Source organism: Talpa occidentalis, unplaced genomic scaffold, assembly GCF_014898055.3.
Source record: "Talpa occidentalis isolate TD23 unplaced genomic scaffold, MPIMG_talOcc4v2.1 talOcc4.13, whole genome shotgun sequence".
Lineage (NCBI taxonomy): Eukaryota > Metazoa > Chordata > Mammalia > Eulipotyphla > Talpidae > Talpa > Talpa occidentalis.
This window is the reverse complement of record NW_023601322.1, coordinates 48,240,007-48,262,352: the sequence shown is the minus strand read 5'-3', so window position 1 is coordinate 48,262,352 and position 22,346 is coordinate 48,240,007. Positions and strand designations below refer to the sequence as shown.

General features: G+C 40.5%; 1 protein-coding gene across 4 annotated transcripts in view; it reads right to left on the bottom strand.

The window, feature by feature from the left end:
- Positions 1–22,346, bottom strand: part of PTPRM (protein tyrosine phosphatase receptor type M) — a 796,148-nt gene that overhangs the window by 77,907 nt on the left and 695,895 nt on the right. For all 4 annotated transcript variants that reach the window (XM_054694205.1, XM_054694203.1, XM_037508822.2 and 1 more), the window contains 2 exons: positions 9,958–10,034; positions 6,011–6,047 (listed from right to left, as the gene is read on the bottom strand). In XM_054694205.1, the coding sequence (XP_054550180.1) occupies positions 6,011–6,047; positions 9,958–10,034 (114 nt within the window). The remainder of the gene's footprint in view (positions 1–6,010; positions 6,048–9,957; positions 10,035–22,346) is intronic.

Sequence of the window (22,346 nt, the reverse complement as noted above, 5' to 3'; positions counted from 1 at the left end):
GCTGAGCATGATCCCTTCCAGCTCCATCCATGTTGCTGCAAATTGCATGCGTTTATCTTTTTTGAATGCTGAGTAATATTCCATTCTCCAAAGAGGAAATACAAATGGCCACCAGACATACGAAAAAATGTTCAACGTCACTTGCAATCAGGGAAATGCAAATCAAAACTGCAATTAGATACCATCTGATACCAGTGAGAATGGCACATATTAAAAAAAAAAAAAACTAGCAACAAAAAATGTTGGCGAGGATGTGGAGAAAAAGGAACTCTCCTGCACTGCTGGTGGGAGTGCAAACTGGTCCAACCACTATGGAGAGCTGTGTGGAGATTCCTCAGCCTACTAAAGATAGAGCTTCCATATGATCCAGCAATTCCACTCCTAGGTATTTACCCAAAGGACACAGAAACATTAATTCCAAAGAGCACATGCACCCCTGTGTTTATAGCAGCACAATTTATAATAGCTAAGCTTTGGAAATAACCCAAATGCCCAAAAATAGATGACTGGATCAAGATGTGGTACAGATTACAGAATATTTTTTATGTTTCTCTTTTTTAAGTTATCAACAAATTATAATTATGGATAAATAAAGCTGATGATACAAGGTGTTCATGGGAGGGGACTATGCACAAATTGGGATAGTGTAGAGATAAGCAAAGTTCTTTTGGCAAGATGGACTAGCTCCAACAGTGCCTCAATTTACTGAAATGTCTAAAGAAAAAATGTTCATAAAATAGGAGTTGCCCAGTCCTTCACTTAGAATAGAAGTAATGGTAAGTGTTGAGATATTGATTCCAAAATCCACAACAGGATATAACTTTTCAGCCTGGCTGGAATATTCTACTGCCTACTCAGAAACATCAAGATATTCACTCACTCACTCACTCACTCGCTCACTCACTCACTCTTGCATTCTTGCATCTCCTTTGTGCTAGCTCTCTGCCTAGCCATTGGTAGATACTTCTGATGCCAGGTCATGATGTAACCACTGCTGGGGCATTTTTCTCTATAACTGGTCTACAGGGCAGGATGCCCTTACTGGGTGGAGGGTGATTCTGTCCGACGGACATTGATGGTTCTCACTGTAATAACTATCTGGTTTCTGATTTTCTTTATCAATTCCTGTGGTCTGTGCTAGCATGCCTTGGTATCCTGAAATGTAACACTGAGAAATTGGGTTCTGGGCATAAAAAGTGTTGTGCTTTAATTCTAGATTGTTAAAATCTACACATTTAATTCCTCTTAAGTGTAGGTACCTTGAAAAGCACTTTATTTCCTTTTTACTGTGTTGTGCTAATTTGATAGGAGTGGCTACCAGGAGGTTTTTTTTTTTTTTTTAAGATTTATTTATTTTTATACAAGAGCTGGGGTACAAGCCAGAGGGGCAGGAGGGTGAGAGGATTCACCAGAGACAGAGAGGGGAGCATAACGGGCAGATGGACTGAAACACACTGCTGAGGGGAGCAGCAGGTGAGACAGGAGAGGTCTGCCGCACCATGTGGGTATCTCCTTGGCCGGCCAGGAATTGAACCTGCACTGCAGAGGCTGTGGACAGCCTCACAACACTGCGCTCAACCTCCTGCACCACTGGGGAGGCCCCCTGGAGTTTTTATCTTGCCATGGGCAGTCTCTGTTCGTTAAGATCAGCATTAACTCTACCCAGCAGCCTTGTGGAGCCTTGAACAAGGGGATCTCCAAACAGGTGCCCAGATGGGAATAGGTACAGGGTAACTCTGCTGCACAGTTTCATATATCAAGACACCCAAGACAATTTTAATCAAAAGGGATTTTCAAATATGATTGTGTCACAGAAAATATGCTTTTTTGGAGGAGGATTGTAACTTACAAGGAAGGGATTAGATCCTAGATTCATTTTGTAATAGTTGCATGATTTTTGAGGAGAGCACTCTCTAAAGTCACACAGAGCCTCTTCTCAAGGGCTTAAACACCTAAGGGGGAAAGCACACAGCACGCCTATCCTGATGTTGCAGCTAAGCTGCTGCTACGCATTAGTTCAGTTTTCAACTTTTGCTTGTTCCCATGGGTCTCAAGTCTTCTCTTTAAAAAAAAAGAAATTTCTTCTAATTAAGAAATGGTCAGAACAATTTACATTCCCATCAGCAGTGTAGGAATCTGCCCAAAGGGCAAAAAAACAACTAATTCGAAAAGAAACAGGCACTTCTATGTTTATTGCAGCACTATGTACAATAGCCAAAATATGGAAACAACCTAAATGCCCCAGAACAGATAAGCGGATCAAGAAGACATGGTATTATATACACAATGGACTACTACTCAGTGACCAAAAAAGATAAACTCATGCAATTTGTGGCAACATGGATGGAACTAGAAGGAATTATGCTAAGTGAAGCAAGTCAGAAGGAGAAAGATAAATATCGGATGGTTTCACGTACAGGTGGAATATAGAGATACTGAACAAAGGGTCAGGGAAAAACAAAACAAGCAAGCAGCCACAGATCTGAGGCATATGGCAGGGAAGGGGAGGAAAAGGGATCGAAACAGGGGAGGAAGAGTGCAGGGGACTGTGGTGAACACAGTGCTATGGGGGTGGGCGGACTACGGGGACTACCTGTGAGGGGAGAATTAAAATACTGTCCAAGACTTAATAACGATGCAAGAAAGTACATATGTTTAATACAAAAAATAAATGAGATAAATGATATCTAAAGTGGTCAGAGGCTAGAAAGTGCATTATATTAGTTTTAGCACAAAGCCTGGTACCTAGTAGGCACTTAATATTTATTGGATAAATGGCCAAGTAAAAATGCTGACTTTTTGAAAAGAACAGTAGTCTATCAGCCCATATTACTACTACATAAAGCAAATGTATTTATTACATTTTATTAGATGAAGAGGAAACATATTTAAAAAGCAAGTTTGTGACAGTATAATATACTTAATATTAGAATACGTATTTTAGCAACTTCATATAAGCAACTTCAATTATTAAATAAGATGAAAACTATCACTTCCTCACAGCCTTTATTGTTTGAATTATTTGTTTCTATTCAGGATATTTTGTGCTTATTTTCTAACTGTTATCTTTTTTTCCAGGTTTCTATCCAGGATAATTCCACACCAATTAAGCATCTTAAACCATGTTTTTTACCACTATGTGGCTTAGAAATATCTTCCCTTTCTCCCTCCCTGCCTTTCTGCCTTCCATTAAATGACTGTTATTCAAAGCTTTTTAACAAGAGTCCTCATTTTACCTTCAGTTTTTTGTTCTTAGCTTCCCTAACTCAGAGGCTTTTTATCTGGGATCTATAGATTTTTCAGGCTGGATTTGGTAAGTCAATGAATGCCTGAATGTCTATGTAAAATATGTGTATGACTGAATTTTTCCTGAGAGATGAGCCCTTCCTGCAGGCGATCAAGAAGACCCAGGTGCCACAGGGGTGAAGACCCTTGTCACCCCATTCGGGTCCCTTTTGCTGGGGGGTCGTGTTCCTCCCCAACCTAGGCAGGACTTCTGTTTGGCTGATCCTCTGACGAGGGACCCTTCCTCCAAGGCTGGCTGGAGACCTGTCTCCCCCACAAATTCTCCACCCTTTCGCTGGCTCCTAGGAAATCCCAGCCAGGTGCTAAAGCTCCACCAGCAGCTGTGAGAGCCCCACAGATTTCACAATGCTCGGCCTGCTCCTCCGGAAGGAATTACAGGGTCCTTGCTAATTCTGTGCTTCTTTAACCCACAGATGAACTCAGCAATGAGGAAGAGGGACTGGGTGCTGGGTAAGCTGCGTCCATCACAGACGAAAGGCATTTTCTTCCATAATGGCCTCCTATTGTTTTTCCTAAGTTCACTAAAGCAGGACTTTTGAAGTTAGTTTTAAAAATAAAACAAAACAATAATAAAAAGAACACCTCTCCAGGGTCCCCTCGTTTGTGTATCATGTGGCTGGCAGGTGTTCTCCCAAATCATTTTGGAGGAGCAGTTCTAAATGTGTGTGGCTTCCTCCAGCTCATGGCTCAAGCGGTCTCTGCGGGGTATCTTTTAATTGTGATATATAGTCAGTTCTGGGCCACCTACCCACCTGCATACTCATTGGCCCCTTACTGCGAATCCCGCTTTAGAAATCCTAACTCTGCCCTGGCTTTGAGTACAAACATGCAGTAAGGACATGGCTTCCTCTCCTTTGCCCCCTGGTGTGGCAAATCACAACGCATGCATATTACAAGTGTATTAATGGCTGCTCAGGCAGATGTGATGAAGTGAGCACTGGATCATCAATGTATTAACTGCCAGCGGAAAGAATTAAGTGGAGGGGAGACAGGAAGATAACCCAGAAAAAGCCACAGCTCTGGTTTGAAAATTCATTATTCAAATTTAAATTCATATGAAGACACATATGAAAAGGTTTGTGCAATCCAATGTTCAAAGCAGCGTTTCTTCACAATTGCCAAGTCATGGGGCTAACCTAAATGCATATAGATAGATGACTGAATAAAGAAATTGTGGAATAGATAATCAATGGAATATTTTCCTCATTACGAGGAAAAAGGAAAGGAGCAGGAAGGGGCAAGGGAAGGAAGGTGATTAGATATTGGCACAGGGACTTTGGTGGAGGGTGAGTGAAGCATGTGCACATATGAAAGTGTAATCCCAGAATTATATCATTGTGTAAACAATTGGAAAATCAATAAAGTTGGAAAAAAATAAAATTGAAATTAAAATTCATTCTTCATCCTCCAATACATTTTGAGTCCCAGTAGCCACAGATGACCAGTGACTACCATTTTGGATAGCACACAAAATATTTCTACCATTGTAGAAAGTTCTATAATACTGCTCCATGTGGATAATACTCCAAGTTGGATAATACTGCTCCATGTGTTGGAAATTCTTCTCTCTGGCTACAACTGCTTTTTCTCCCAGCCAATGACTCACTAATTGAATCTGACCTCAATCCGTTAGCCCCTCTCTCTCCATGGGGTCCACTGAACACCTGTGACCCTGCCTGCAACCCTTGCCTTTCCAGCGGCGATTTTCTTGGCATCTTGGTTCCCTTGCTCCTTCACCTTCAGTTGGGCACCCCCCTGCTAATCTCTAATTACTAGCAGGTCACATCCTTTTGTTTTCCCAGATCCTGTTTCTGGGATAGAATTCATTACTAGAAACAATAATGAAATAATAAAGTGAAAAAAAAATGTACACTCGAATACCCTAGACTTTTCTACTTCTCAGCACTCCCACAGCACTTATATTGATTCTCCAGCTTGACCCTAAGGATGATACCTCATGCCCCAAACCTCATCCCTCACGAACCTTACTTTCTACAGGTGACTCCTCATCGTCAGAGGAAAGACGGTATGAGAGCCATACCATCCACCACATCAGCGAGTTCCCTAGCTTTCTTTTTGTTTTCTCTAGCCAATACAATCTCCTGTTTCCTTCCAGATCTTTGTTCAGGATGTCTCTGCCATTGAGAAGTTCCCTTCCCGATCTCACTTCTTCCACAAAGCTGCTTTTGGATCATGCTGTTTGAAAGCAACCTCTCTGTTCTCTAAGTTTTCCTAACATTTTTTTCTGTACCTCTTATACAGGTTTTTAATTATCACTGTCAATGTACAGGTCACCACCCAGCTCCCCACTAAACCACAACTGATGTGAGAGGTGGTGCTTGCTGGATCCCTAGCAGCCAGCACAGGTCTCTGTGTACAGAGTATGCAAGACCTAGTTATTTAATGAATATATATATATATATATATATATAAATAAATGTCAGATTAATTCTTAAGATAGACAAATTTAATTCATAACAAATTGAAGAACACATTTATTCTAACGATTTCAACATAAAGTTCTAACTAAATGACACGAACAGAACATCTGATGGGAAGACTCGGGAACATGTGTTAATGGCTAGAACTGCAATAAATATTGCTGGGCAGAGTGGGTATTGTTCTAAGGAAGGATGAAGTAGGTACAAATGATAGAGACTGGGCAAAGAACCAAAGAAAGACATCAAAACTGAAATAAACTTACCTTGTGTCGCAATATAATGATTCGGTCGATGATAACCCTAAAAGGAAATGAGAAAGAGTATTTGACAAACTTAAAATCAATAAGCAGCACCGAAGTCATATGAGAGGTTTGCCGAAATGAATGCAAATATAAATACCGACAGCTACATTGCTTGGAAGTGAAATTAAAAGATCCAGGACCACTGAGTTCCTCTTAATAAGCAAAGATGCAAGAAAGATGATGCTTGCACAAGGGGGTGTGTAAATTACTCACACGGTGGGGATGAGATGATGAATGAGCAATCCACACAAACCACTTAGGGATTCTCTCAAATCACATGGCCATGACTCCTATTACAGTGTAAACAGGTTGGGAATGTGGAGTAGAATTTCATTGTGTTTGGGATGCTATTAGCAACGTGCCAAGGCTTAAGACACATATTCCATTATATCAGATAGGCAGGTATATCTACAGTAATACTAAACATTATTCTTAAACACTGCTAGTACCATCACATGATGCTGTGGGGCCAGGGTCAGGAATTTAAAATGGTAGAAATTTTGCAAGACCTCTTCTTTTTACATCACCTTACAAGAAGGGGGAGAGATGAAAATGGAGACCAAAGAAGGAAGGGAGCAAAGCACATCGATATCTCAGAAAGATAAAGGAAACTTATAGAAAATTACACATGGGTGAGATATAATATCACAGTGGGTCTCAGTAATTTCTATTTCTATCCCCTGAGATGACCCAAAACACTGTGTCCAAAGTCAGCTGGAAAACAGAATAAAGAAACTTGGAGAGGAACTAGAGATCTCTAAAACAAGAAATACATGCAAGTCAGTTTTTTTTTTTTTTTGCTCTTAAACACAAGTCAATGATAATGAACAAAAGCAGCACATTCTTTTATACAACTGACATGCTGTCAGTCTCAAATTATGGAATCATGTCAGATATTAAATAGAATTAGATAATCACACTTTTTTTCTGGCTGAGAAACTCCACAAGGGCAAGACCCTGGTCTGACTAATTCACTATGTCAGTTCTAGCAAGGTACTGGAAATAGCAGGGGCACATTTGATAAATAGTCCACACATGACCTAAGTGTGCTGCTGAGCACAGTGGTCATTTCTCAGCCTCATCTGCTTGATCTGTCAGTAGCTTGAACACAATTAGTACTGCCGAAATACTTTCTTCATTGGATTGCAGGATAAGGCACACCTGAATCTTTTCTACCTTCCTGGCTACTCCTCATTTCTGTGTTGTTTCTTACCCTTCACCTTAATGTTGATATTGGAATGCCAAGTTCTTATATTCTTTCCTCTGTCTACACTCATTCCACCCAGTTTCATCCAATTTCATGGCCTTTAAACCATCTGTATATGATGGGCTGGGCTCTACATTCTTACTTTTAGCCTGGTCTTTTCCTTGAAATCTCGGTGTGGTATCAACCGCCTACTCAATACCTTCACTTGGGTGTCTAATATATATCGAAAGTTTGACACATCTAAAAAGGAACTCCTTGTGTCCTCTCTACCTCCTTCCCAATCTATTCCACCCACAGCCTTCTCATCAGATAATGGCAACTCCATCTCTTGAAGGCATTCTTGACCCCTCCTTTCCTCCTCCACTCCACAGCCAATGTGTCAGCAAACCCACTGGTTCTATTTTAAGTGCAGACCCTGCAGTCTAACATTTCTCACCCTGCAGTGTTTCTACATGGGCCAAGATATAATGTCTCTCTGATTGCTTCCACAGCCATTTAGCAGGTCTCCTTGCTTCTACTGTTAACCACCTACAACTGTTCCCTTCTGATACCAGATCATGTCACTCTTCTGCTGAAGACCCTCTAGTGATTCTCCATCTCGCTGTCAAAGCCAAAATCATTATGACTATTTATGTTACCTTGCCCCATGACATTACTCATCTCAAATCACCTATGACTCCCTCTCTTTATAAAGCCTCACCAATACTCAATACTCACCTGCCTATTTTTCTTCAAATTCTCCAGACATGCTCCACAACAAGAACTTTTCACATGCTATCTGTAAGCCTGGAATGCACGTCCCCCAGATTTCTACATAGCGCAGTTGGCTGTCTTCTTTGCTCAAATGTCACCTTCACAAAGGAACTGACTCTAGCCAAAGTATTCAAAATTTCAATCCATCTTCAAACCTGGCACTCCTCTTCCCCCTTTATTCTATAGTACAGAAGTCCATCGGATACACCATATGGAATTAACTAAAGTGTTGTCTATTTCTCCTAGTTAGAGCATTAGCTCCATTAGAGCAGAGAGTTTGGGGGGTTTCTTTATGATCTGAACTGTTTACAGTTATAAATTCTAGTACCCAGGACAGTAACTGACAATTAGGTGTTCAAAAATTGTATTAACTAAGTGAATAAAGGGGCCCTACCCTATTGACTTTCTCTGCTAAAATTAAAACTAATCAATCTGATATTTTCATTATAGTATCTCTATAAAAGTATCTCTGTGTATTCTTCAGATAAATCTCTGGAACTGTATCTTTATCTATTCTTTAAAGCTTAGTGCAAATCTCCAACTTCCTATGTCTGATCACATTTACTTTGATGCCTGATCTGATGTCTAATCTGATCACATTGACTCTTTCACTCAGAGATTCATTAACCACTTAAAAATTGCTTATAATATTTCAGGACTATGAAAGGTGCAGGGAATTTGAAAATGAGTTGGACACTGTCTCTGTGCTCAATGGCCCAGTAAAAGAGGGAGAACCTTGGATAGGCACATGAAAGGGCTTGGACTGGAACTTCCCAAGGGAAGAGGAGTTAAGGAAAAAATATGTCTTACCTCAGTTTCTAAATTGTGAGGAACTTGGAAGAAGGTAACAAGCCTTGGATATCTCTAAGTATCCCATAAGTTATTCACTAAACATTTGCAGAATAAAGGAGTAAGTGCAAAGCACTTTAGAAAGAAATTTTGCTTTAATAATAATAAAAAAAAATCTAACTTGGGTTGACTATGTTTATGGGCATTATCTAAATGACACAGATCTCTTCATTAGAAGAATGAAATATGGTTTATTTTTCAAATAATTATTCCGCAGGCCCTACCTCCCAACCTATAACCAAAACCGTCAAATCCTCCCAATTAGCACTAAAAATAATAGTTATTTTTAGATTATGCTTAGAGATCACAATGCTAGCACCATAGTAGCATCAGAGTAACACTCAGCCAAGAAAAGAAAGAATCCATATATGTGGATGAAACTTGTCTATGGAAGTATTGATAAGCCAAGAAACACGGATGGCCAAGCCCAGAGGATACCTTGGGGCTACGGGGAGCTAAAATCTGTTCAATATAAACTTGGGGCTTAGAAGTAATGGCAACTTTCCCTTGATTTTCAATCTACTTTTGATTTCATTCTTTCAGCTGAAAACATGCTGTCTCCTAAAGAATTTATTCTAATGTAAGACATTAAGTTAACATGATGCAGAATGAACAAAGAAGCAGTATTCAATAATTAAACAGCCTGCATATTTAATGCCATGTCTTGCATGCACTAAAAGTCCTGGTTAACAGCTGCAGACTGCTTTGAAGGCAACTTAAAAGTGCAGTGATGACAAGAGATTGCAAATCATCGAATTAGGAATTAGAGAGTTTTGTCCTATTAATATGCAAACAGATTTTTTTTCTGTCAAGTAATGCAAATTGTTGACAAAAAAAAAAAAGGAAGTGTGTTCTCTAAGTCCATATAAGCATGGGGCAACAGAGAAGGTATAGAATGCTACAGAGGAATTCATCAACTAATAGGCTGTCGAGAAAAGGAGTATCCTATCTTCACTGTAAAGTTCTATGGTGCACAGGAGCAATGCAAATGTGTTTGATTGTGGAGCTGCGCCAACGAGATCCACCCATCTTATAACAAACACACAATACGGTATGGGTCAGAACAGTTTGGGTTTACCGGCAGTTTCAAAATACATACATCAATATAATTTCCATTGATATAGTCTGAGTTGGTGTCTCCTTCTAAGGTCTGCAGCCTTACCCGGGAATGATCATCTGCAAAGGAAATGAAAAGAAAACAATTCACAAAAGCAATTAGTTGGGCACATTACATGGAGATCAGCCACATCTGTGCTGCATTAAATACCTCCCACACTTCCTAGTTTGCTACTAAGACTGGAAGTATTGATTGATTATTGATTTAGTCTTTAAAGGGTGCCCAGAGAGCCTTGCCTTCTTTTTCTCCCTAAACTTATTTATCTGCAGTAACACTGGTTTACAGCACGGTATGTGATTTGGAGAAACAGGGTCACATCTCCTCAGATGTGCACCCACATCCCACCTGTCCCACAGCATCCATATCCCTTTAGCGTAGACTACTGGGTTCCCCCAAGACTGGGAAGGAGTTACAATTATTTGCATTTTATGGTATATATTATCAACTTATTCCTTGATCATTTACAGACCTGAAACACTGACAGATATCTGAGACTCCTCTGTGGAATCCTGTGAATCACAGGCAAATTATTTCTTGGACTGGAAGTTTGAGGAAGTTTGACTCCACTAAGTCATGTATAAGCTCTGAGATTTTGAGGGTGCCTATGACATCCACCATGACAAATGATGGTTGTAAACCTTGGTCTAGACTTCTGGGAGGTGTGGACGTGGTTCTAACCTCAGCCATCACCCGTGAGCTTACTAAGTCCTGAGGGCATCAGCAGGAGGAGAAAGACTGTTTCCACTAGCCATTTGATTAGAGCCCACCAAGCCTCAGTTACCCACTGGGATGAGGGCCTGAGAACACTTGTCTCAAGTTGGACTGTTATGAGGACTGAATGACAACACAGATTGCCGGGCACAATCTCAGACACACAACAGTTATTGTATAGAGGTTGTGATTGTGACATTAATTACTTATGTTGAAGAAATTTGTAAATAAAAAAAATTAAATCTTTTTGGTTTTTTAAAAGATAGATTTATTTATTTATTTATTTATTTATTTATATAAGAACCGGGGCACAGGCCAGATTCGCAGGAGGGTGAGAGGATTCACCAGAGACAGAGTGGGGAACAGAACAGTCAGACTGACGAAATACACTGCTGAGGGGAGCAGCGGGTGAGACAGGAAAGGTCTGCTGCACCATGTGGGACCCTTGCTGGCTGGCTGGATGGAACCAGCACTGCAGAGGCTGCAGACAGCTTCATAGCGCGGCACTCAACCACCTGGGCCACCAGGGGAGGCCCGTAAATAAAAATTTTTTCCCCATAAATGCCACTGGGGTATCTCAATTATTTTCTTCTGAAAAGCTCTCAAAGCAGGCTGATTCCGTTTTGTTCATTGTTTTCCCCCGACCCTTAGATTAGTGCCTGGACCATAGTTGGTTTTCCCCTAAAATATTTCTTAAATTAATAAAAAGTGAAACTTCCGTTTTCTGAAAAAATAAGTACCCTAAGAATTATTCTCCTAAATTAACACACTTCTTAGCATAGGAATCCTTTCTACCAATTAATGTGTACAGCCGAACCCCAAATTTATTTATTTAATATTATTTTTAATTTTTTAATTTAAATTTAATTAATTTATTTTGCGGTAAAATTATGTTTCAGATGTATAGCCTGACACCTCAACAAGTATATTTATCACATCACAACCACACAAAAGCATAGTTACCATTCTCCACTTTCCAATTGGCCCCCTCGCCCTCAGATCCCATGATTTGGAACAGATAAAAGCCAGCTGCTCTGAAAGGGGAGCACCCAACCTCTCTGAGAGCTGGTATGAGAAGAACATTTTCAAAACTCCACTCCCAACATGCTGGAACAGTGGGAGGGCCAGCCTCTACACTTTACCTTAACTCAGCACTGGGTGAGCGGAGAGAAATGACATCTAGTGAGTGGTGAGAAATGATAGCCCATTCTGAGGCAAGAGCCAGGAAGTGGCAGGTGACAGACAGGACAATGTGCTGATTTGGACCTGTTTGCTCCCTAGTTTGATATGAGAGTGAACATTTCATATTGACCTCCAAGTTGAACCTCTTATTGGATAAATGTTTTGTTTGTTTTCAACAGTGCAGGTAGAAAGAAAGGTGTCAAGTTTCCAACCTTCCTTCATCATTGGGACTTTCCACTTCAATTCACAACAGATAATCACAGTATTTCAGGTCAGGGCCTTACAATTAGCTGAGGCTCAACAAGTTCATCTGGAATGTGGTGACAAAGTGGGCTAGGCAGGAAGAAAACCTGGACTTTATCCTTTGTTCAAGAGGGAATATGGGTAGTGGTAAGATTATGAGCTCCAAGGTTGGGTTTGTGGGTTAGATTCCCCCACTTGTGATTTTGGGCAAGTTTTTCCATCTGCTCCATCTGTTTTTAGTTGCTCTACCTATAAAATGGGGATTCACAGTGCTTACCTCATGGGATTATTGTGAGCATTAAAATAACATACAGAAGACATTAGAAAAGATCCTGGTATATAGTAAGTGATGGATAAATGCCAATTATTATATGCTGTGTCAGACACCTGCTTACTTTTCAGACTTTATAGCTGATGCCCTAACAGATGGCAGAAATCCAGGAATGGGCTCCTGTGCTGTCAGAAACTATTCTCATGGCAACCTGCTTTAAAAATAAGTTTCTGGGCCTCCCTGGTGGCTCAAGGGGTTAAGTCTCAGCACTATGAAGTGATTGGCAGCCATTGCAGCAGGAGTTCGATTCCCGGACAGTGAGCTAACTCACATGGGCAGTGTCTTGTGTGCTGCTCCCCTCAGCAGTGTATTTCAGTAGATCTGCTTGTTCTGCTCCCCACTGTCTCTGGTGAATCTGCTCACCCCCCCACATCTGGACTACACCCCAGCTCTTGTATGCATAAATAAATAAAATAAGCGCATGGTGACAGATGAGTGGATTAAGGAGATGTAGTACACACACACACACACATGCATGGACACACAATGGAATACTACTAAGTTATTAAAAAACAGATGAATTTTTGCTATTTATAATAATACAGATGGAAAAGGAGGGGATTATGCTAAGTAAAGTAAGTCAGAAGAAGAAAGACAAATACTGGATGATTTTACTCATATGTGTAATATAAAGAAGGAAAAGAAAGACAAAATTAAACTAAAACAAACCCTAGAAATCTGACTGTAGAACTGAGGATACCAGAGCAGGAAGGGAAAGGGTGAGGAGTAAAGGGAAGGAGGGAAACCCACGGAGTATGGTGGAGGCTTGTGGTTGGTGGTCGGTGTGGTGTGGTAACGGACATCCGAAGAGGTGTGAATCTTTACCCCTAAATCATACACAGTGTTGTCATCTAATGCTACTTCAATAAAACAATACAATAAAAGAAAACTTAATACCCTTGTTTCCTAGAGCAATTTTGCTTAAAACTAGAGATTCCCTACCCATAGTTTGCCCATATCACTGGGGAGCCACTAGGTAGCCGCTGGTATGTGCAGTGAATGGCTTTTGTGTTTGTCAGGAGAGCCACTGCCTGCACACAGCTGTCTCAGAGAGGAGCTGTGAGCAATTCTGCTGGTAAAGTCCTTTGAGCTTCCTGAATGAAAGATGCTACAATAGAACTGAATCATGGCCATTCTGCACACAGCAGGCTTTCAGACAGCGCCTCTGAAGGGAGATTAGGTTTACCTTCCCCTGCTCCTTGACTTACCCTGGGCAGTTTTTTAAAAGGCAGGCACAGCATTAGAGGCTCCCAATCTTTAGAAGCGGAACAGTCTTAGGATCTATTGTACTTCCCTGTCAGAATCTCTCCTCTTTCACACTTTATTTCTCTTACAACCTCAGGATAAATGCCACCCATTCCCTATGATTTACCATCCTTGGGCTTCTCAAATTGTTGTGGAATGTTCTCATTAGGGTGCTCAATCTCTGACAAGACTGTGCTCTCATGTCCCATAAACAGTTTTTGAAATAAGGGGTTTACCCTTCAACTCCTATCATTTAGTCAGTTATCCGCCCCTCCAAGTTTTTTTTTTTTTAAAGATTTATTTATTCATGCATACAAGAACTGGGGTACAGGCCAGAGGTGTGGGGGGGTGAGAGAATTCACCAGAGACAGAGCTGGGAACAAAAAAGGCAAATCGACCGAAATACACTGCTGAAGGGAGCAGCGGGCGAGTCAGGAAAGGTCTACTGCACTGCTCCCTGGCTGAGTATCAAACTTGTGCTGTAGAGGCTGCAGACAGCTTCATAGGTTGCGTCTTAACCCCCTGCACCATCAGGGAGGCCCCTCTGCACTTTTTTAACTATTACTTCTCCAAATGAATTTGCTTTACTTCTCTCATGACAGAAACCCCACAGCCATGTGTACAGTGTGTTTCCTAAACAGGCTGAGACTGTTATTCTCTTTATGTGCATGGTAGCATCTTTACAGCTGATCCTACTAGATTTTAATCTCTTGTGGTCAGAGACCACACAATGTCAGGATAAATGCCACCCATTTATCCCTACAAACACCTTTCCCCAAATCCTATTCTCAGTATCACATATGCAGGGGTCCTGCCTCGCACACAGCAAGTGAGCACTACATGAATGACTCCTCACCATGCCAATGAATCAGTGTCTGGACAGTCACTAGCTCAGTGGAAAAAGGGTCAAGCTGGACATGCTTAGATCAGATGAGGTTCACTGAAGCTTTCTGGGATGCTGGAAATGGTCCCGTGATGGACTTGATTAGTAGCAGTGTCATAAGTGTTGGCTTTATAACAGTCTGCTAAACTGTTTATGGATGTTTTATACTCTTTTCTGCAGCTATATGTGACTATATAAAAAAGTCATTTCAAGGACATTCTGCTAAATGGAATACCATGTGCAATACAATATTAATATATTGCTATATGATTATATGTATTTATGCATCTATGAATGAATGTTTATGCATATATGCATGTATTTGTGCATGTGTATACTGGTGGGTATGTATGTGTGTACACATGTATGTATGTGTGCCTGTATTCATAAGATAGAGGTGGGATAATTAGAGGTTTGAAGCCCTCTAAGCCCCTAAAAAACATTATTTATGCCCACTTTGTAACATTATATTTAAAATACCTGTAAGTAGCTTCAAACATTTTCATGTTAAACACTCAGCTTGTATGTAATTAGCTATTATTACAGTGGCAGAATTTATTGATCATCTTTCATTTCTAACCAACTCTCTGTTTCTGCTAAATATTGATGACATATTTAAGGTAAATTGTAATCAAAATGATCTTAGCAACATTTTCCCTGTGAGAAGAGACTTGAAATTAACTGTAATTGCAATTGATTTCTGCAACTAATGGTGGAGCTCCTTTGTGGTTGCATTCTTGCCAAAGACTGTGGCTGCTCTGGTTTTGAGGAACAAGATGCGAAAGAACCAAAGTGGCTGTTGGGAAGTGCTCACCGTCCTACCCCTTTGTGACTATACTCCAAACAGGACTATGTCCTGGTTGTGTCTGCCTGGGGTCAGGCCCAGCAATGCAGGTTCTGAGGAAGATTTTAGTGAGAAACGTTTGAGTTAAATGATGGCTCTGAATTAAGTTTCGCTCTTGCTATTGGCTTTATGAATTGCTAATTTAATCTTGTTTCTGAGTCTTTTTAACTCATATTTCTGTAGAGAATCTTACTCTTTATTCTTTAGATTCTATAATTCTGTCTAATTTTCCTAGATTTGCCCTTTGCTTTCCAAAATGCACTATGTCATCTCTTTCTCCCCTACTCTTGTCCACTTCATTGTTAATGCCGGATCCCTCCCTGCCAGTCCATTCTTGTTTAACTAAACTCTTGTCACCTTCCCTTCCCCTTCAGCTGCCTTTGTACATAAGCTGGATCTTAATAGTAGCATATTTCTCAGACCCTGTTGGAGCCGCTCAACTAGTAGAGAGAAACACACTGCTAATGACAAAATCCGGGAAGAAAGAAGCCTTTAGCACAGGCCATCAAGACTGGGTTATTGGATGAAAGAATTGTATACCACAGATTGGGTCAAAGGTTTCACTCTCCTCACTATTTGCTGCAAAAATGGAGTAGGAAGGTCCAGGAAATACCAATACAGATAAAAAGCAAACCCCAGAAAGGACCCCATCTTTCCCTTCACAGTTCAAGTGGTCTGTCCTTGCTGTCATTTCCTCTCATTCACCAATTCGCCCTTCACTCTAGTCAAAGTGTTGTTGCTCATTTCATGAATGTCCTTCACGTCCCTATATCAGAGTCTTCAGTCTTCATTGTACATGCAGGACATGAGTGATACGCCCTTGTTTTCGCAACAGGACGTTTCTTTGTACATGCTGAGCAATTTTGGGTGAGAATTTCATTATTAAAAGTCCCTCCAGGCTAGATGTTCTATGTCCTCTATGTTCCCTGCACAGACGATCTTATATCACATCAATGGCTTCAACCACCACTTACCTGCCTCGTGATTCATTAATTGATATTCACAGACAGAATCCTCTCTTCTGGCTGGTTCCAGAACAGTTTATTTAACTATCTGACCTCTCATTTTAATGTTTTAAAGGCATCTCAATAGCTCTCCAGTTTAACTTAATAAGTTATCTTTGCTGTGCTGTCACCCCACCACACATAAGCACTGGATGTGGTCTGCGTGTCCAATGCCATGTCATCAGAGAGGAAAATGGTTTAAAATTTCCTTCCACACTCATGAGTTTGCAATGTGTGTGTAGAGCAGACTAGGGCATGCATGGATGAATAGGAGAAGGGTAAATAAGTGAGGGGTAAACTTGTAAGGAACGATCTTTTGGGTAGAAGAGAAGACCATGGGATTTAGAGCACAAGGATTCAAGTGGAGTATTTTTCCCAGCACACAGAGGCCAAGGAACTTTGTTAGCTCATGAACCTATTCAGTGCCAGTTTCTCGAGAACACTCTGTATTGTGGAAATGAGCTGAAATGCCAATAAAAATGACACTGATTATTGTTACCTGAAAAAAAGAAATCAGATAACTTTTCTTCTTCAATACTCCTGTACTGAAGGAACATTCTTCTGGCTTAGCAGATTCAATCGATTATTTAAAATGTATTAAAAAAATTAGCATTTGAAAACCTCAGGTTCAAATCAGTGAGCAAACAGGTAATTGCAGGTACTGCCTTACTCCCTCCATCTTTCCTGTGACTTGCACAGGACCCTCTTGTAACTGACAGTGACTCTGAGCTCCATTTCTGGGTAGTTTACTTGGGAGTCACCCTTCTCTCCATTCTGTCCTTTCCTGAATTCTTTCAGTGTTTTTGTACTTTTTGAGGGGCATTGTTTTATACTTTTTGAGGGACACTATTAAGAAGAGACATCTCTGTCCCAGCAAATTCACCCACTCTTCTAATCTCAGCTTCCGTGGCGTCCTGAAAGCTTTCCCTGTGCACAAATTTTATCTTTTTCCCCCATGTTTTATACATATATACTATATACACATATGTATATATGAGCTGGATAACATGATTGGATATACATCTACACGGTGAAGTGATTACTACAGTCTTATATAGTTGTAAAATTGTATGTCTTTTAACAAACTTTCAGATTCAATACAGTATAATTAGCCATGGTCATGATGATGGACATTATACCTCAAGACCTCTTCATTCTATAGAACTGCAACTCTGTACCCTTTGACAAACATCTCCCCATCCTCACTTTCCTGTTCTTGCCCTCCTACTCTCTGCTTCTAAGTATTTGACTTTTTTTAACTTCACATGGAAGTGAAATCATGTAGCTTTTTTTCTTTCTATGACTCACTTATTTCACTTAGTATAAAACATCCAGTTTCATCTACATTGTTGCCAATAGTTATCATTTCCTCTTGTTTTCTACTGTTTCAGAAATCCTTCTAGAAATCTTGAGGTTACTTACATAAATATCTATAAGGCTGTCTGCTGGCATATCCTGAGTTCTCACTCACTTAAATCACTTGCCAAACAATTATTAAAATAGGGTATCCAAATCCTGAGAAACAACTGCTAATCCATCCCAGCTAAATAAGGACGTTTGATACCACATATGGGTCATAGAAATACCACAATTGGTTGATTAAGTATTAGCACTTTTTTCCCCTTGATCCCTTATTAGATCCTCTACATTCTTTCTGTAAGTGAAACCATCTGGTATTTTTCTTTTTCTCTGGCTTATTTTGCTGAGCATGATCCCCTCCAGCTCTACCCATGTTGCTGCAAAGGCATGAGTTTATCTTTTTTGATTGCTGAGTAATATTCCATGGTGCATGTATACCACATCTTCTTGATCCAGTCATCTATTTTTGGGCATTTGGGTTGTTTCCATAGCTTACCTATTGTAAATAGTGTTGCAATAAACATAGGGCTATAAGTGGTCTTTTGAATTAATGTTTTTGTGTCCTTTGGGTAGATATCTAGAGTGGAATTGCTGGATCACAGGGAAGCTCTATTTTTAGCAGATTGAGGAACCTCCACAAAGCTTTCCATAGTGGCTGGACCAGTGTGCATTCTCACCAGCAGTGTAGAAGAGTTCCTTTTTTTCTGCATTCTCACCAATATTTGTCGTTGCTAGTTTTTTTAATATATGCCATTCACACTGGGTAAAATGGTATCTCATTGTGGTTTGATGTGCATTTCCCTGATTACAAGTGATGTTGAACATTTTGTTCATATGCCTGTTGGCCATTTGCAATTCCTCTTTGGAGAAGTTTCTTTTTAGCCTTTCTGCCCATTTTTTGAACTGTGTCATTTACTTTGTTTTTGTTGAGTTGCCTCTGCTCTCTGTAGATCTTTGTGATCAGTCCCTTATCATTAGTATAGCATGCAAAATTTTTCTCCCAATCGGTGGGGTGTCTCTTTGTTTTGGTTAATGTCTCCTTGCTGTAGAGAAGCTCTTTAATTTGATGTAGTAAGTAATTATAATAAAGTAAAAATCAAAATCAAAGGCAACTATAAACCAGAGACATTCTGCACGGGGAGAGAAGGAAATAGGATCAAAATGGGGGTGGGGGAAAAGAGCACAAAGGACTATGGCGATGGTACATGGGTGAATGGGTGGTGGGGATTTTATGGGGATTATAACCGAGAAGAAAGTGCATACATTGTACAAAAATGAAAAATGATGTAAAAAATATATAAAATTAAAAAAAAAAAAGTATTAGTACTGCCGTCGTATTTACCCCTGCCCAGTTTCTGTATTAGGCCACCTAGGCTGCATACTTTTCCACCAGGGAGGAACCCCAATTCAGCCTGGTCTCCTCATTTGAGCCTAATGACTAATCATTTGGGAACAGCTTCATTTCAGGCGACCTCTGTTTCTTTATTACAATAGTACAAAGAAATCTTAGGTAGTTAGAATTGTAGTAGGATTTCAGGAATAAAAATAGTAAAAATTATTATTTAAATCATTCTTTTATATATATACACCCATATCAGTTGTTTTTTCATTAGGATGAAGAAGAATATTACCATGTTTATTTCCCACTTGGTACAAATTATGTAATTTGTAGGAAGATCAGTGTCACTGAGTGGGATGTCTACTTCAGAGCGTCATGGCCTTGGGGATTACACCACTAACCAGAATGAGGAATTAGGGATTCAGTGAATGTGTCTTAAAATTCTGACTAGTGCTTTTCAATGAACATAAGAAGAGAGTGTAATGATCACATTCATTGTTTTGTACCAGTGTTTGCATATAAAATGGTTTTAATGGTGCTTAAAAGCTGTTTACTGGCTTTTGTTCATAAGTAGGTTAAACTTTTTCCTTATTTACATGATAAATTTGCTTAACTAGCCCTTTCCAAATATAAACTAATACCCTGTCCATCATTACCAGACCACACACACAAACATAACCTCCCCAGTTCTCTCACTGTTTCTAATTGTAATTAACTCTGAGCTTAAAATACACACCAAATCCCCCGGCTAACTACTGCCCCTTGCAGCTATGGGGTCTTCTTTTCTGGGGACTGGTAGTTGAAGATAAGGAGCTGGAATCTTCACCCCCATAACAACCCTTCCCCCAACTTCTGTGGTCCATTCAGCAAAAATGAACCGATCTGCCATGAGCCAGGCAACATGCCAACTGAAGTAATTCTTTCAACAAATATTTATTGAGTGCATATTACACCCCAGGCACTATTTTGCACATCAGAGAGCAGGGAATAAAACAGACAGGATTCTTTGCCCACATAGTGCTTAATATTCTAGTGGGGCAATAGAGAAATAATCACTAAGTAAACGTTATAATACCATGTTAGGATGTGAGGCATGTAACAGAAATTACAGCAGGGAAGGCAGAAGGGTGTTGCGGAGGATACAGTTTTTAAAATTGTGGTAAGACTTCTCTGAGTGGGTAAGATACCAGCCAGCACCTGCTGCAGGTGAGGAAGGGAAGCAGATTCAGGCAGAGGCCCTGAGGGAGGGGAGACCTGCCTGCCAGGGGCAGGGGCATAGCAAGGAGACCAGCGTTACTGAAGCAGGGTGAGTATGAGCGAGGGGAGAGGTGGGAAATGCGGAGACACAGAATGACCATGTAAGAAAAAACAGACAAAGGCCCTACCCTCAGGCTGGCGATGTGTCCAGTGAAGGGAAAAGAGAGTAACATTATTAGTCTCTTATTATTGAATGGACGGAAGAATTAAATGACTATACAAATAAATAAAATAAAATAAAAGCTAAGGGTCTTAAAGAGGAGGTAGAGAAAAGTTATTGTGGGAGCTGACTTATTTCAGAGGTGTGGGGAGAGGTGTGGGAAGGCTACCCTGAGCTCATGAAATGAAAGGCCACTAAATAAAGGACTAAAGAAAGGGGGGGAGTGGTGGCAAACAGAGGGTCTATCATGTGAATAAAGTACCCACTTGAGGGAACCCTTTGAGTTTGAAGAACTGTAGGAAGGCCAGGTGGCCAGATGAAGGATTTTAGTCTTTATTAAATAAGAATAAGGAAGAGATCACATGGTTATTGGGGGAAAAGGGGCTATTAATCAAATTTACATTTGAAAAATTTAATCTTACTAGATAATTAAAAATTGAACTGGAAGGGAACACTAGTTAAGAGATTTTCCTAGTAGCCCAGGTAAGAAAAGAAAATGTACACTAGAAAGGAGAGGAGTAGATGGATTCAAGAAGAGAAACTGACCAAACTGAATTGATTGATTGGGTAAGGAAGAGAAGAGTCAAAGATAACTCCTGTGTTTGGATGGACAGATGGATAGATGATGATATAGGATGTTTACTCATATGGGTAACACTGGAAGGTAAAAAAAAATTGGAGGGGGGCTTAGGAATAGGTGTGAGGTTGACAGTAGCAAGGACAGCTTATGGGGTTATGAAATGATAGGTCCTAAGTGCAAGGTCTTGCGAGTTAAAGATGATCTTGGTGGTGGTAGAAATGTGCCTGAGAGGTAGAAATGAAATGTTCTCATGGTGGAATCGCTTCTCCACTGAACTGGGACTCAGCAACTAGAGCCTGAGCGCCAAATCCAGTCCATTGCCTAAATCGGTTTCATTTGAACACAATCAGACTGTTCATTTATGTCTTGTCTCTGGCTGCTTTTTTTTTTTTTTTTTTTTATTTATTTATTTATTTATTTGTGTGTTTTGTTTATACATGCACTGGGTACAGTCAGAAGCACGGGAGGGTGAGAGGATTCACCAGAGCCGGAGTGGGGAGCAGAGCAGGCAGAAGGACCGAAGTACACTGCTGAGGGAAGCAGCGGGCGGCAGGAGAGGTCTGCGCGCCATGTGGGACCCTCCTCTGGTGGCCGGGGAGCAGCCGGGGATCGAACTGGCGCCGCAGAGGCCGCAGGCAGCTTCACAACCCAGCGCTCAACTGCTGCGCCACCGGGGAGGCCCTTGTCTCTGGCTGCTTTTATATTAAATAGCAGAGCTGGGGAGATGAACTGAGATTGGAGGGTCTTCAGAACTTAAAATATTTTTTATCTGTTTTTTTGCAGAACGGCTTTGTCAAACCTTTTATTTGTCAAAGGGCAGTATCCAATTATGTTTAACGATTGTTCTGCCTAGCACAGTGTCTGGCCAATAGTAGATGATCAGTAAGTATTTGTTGAATTGGAGGGATGCATTATTGGATTTATCTAATCCCAGGCTCTTGGTCCAGCTGTGAGGAGACATCAGCTAGAGGACGGGGATTCAACATTTCTGTGGAAAACAGTTGTACTCCAAATCTCCAAAAGGGCTAAAGCCCAGCCAATATGGGCAGGACCTCTGGAGGCTGCCTAGAGCTTTGCAGGAGTGAATCCATGAGACAAGCCACAGTGAGGCGCCAAAGTGGCCCAGAAAGAAGGCAACGCACATGGCTTACAGAAAGGGGTTATGCTTCTGCCTGAGTCTATGCAAACATATTTCCCTAAATAATTAAACCTAAAAATATATTTTTTTTGTAT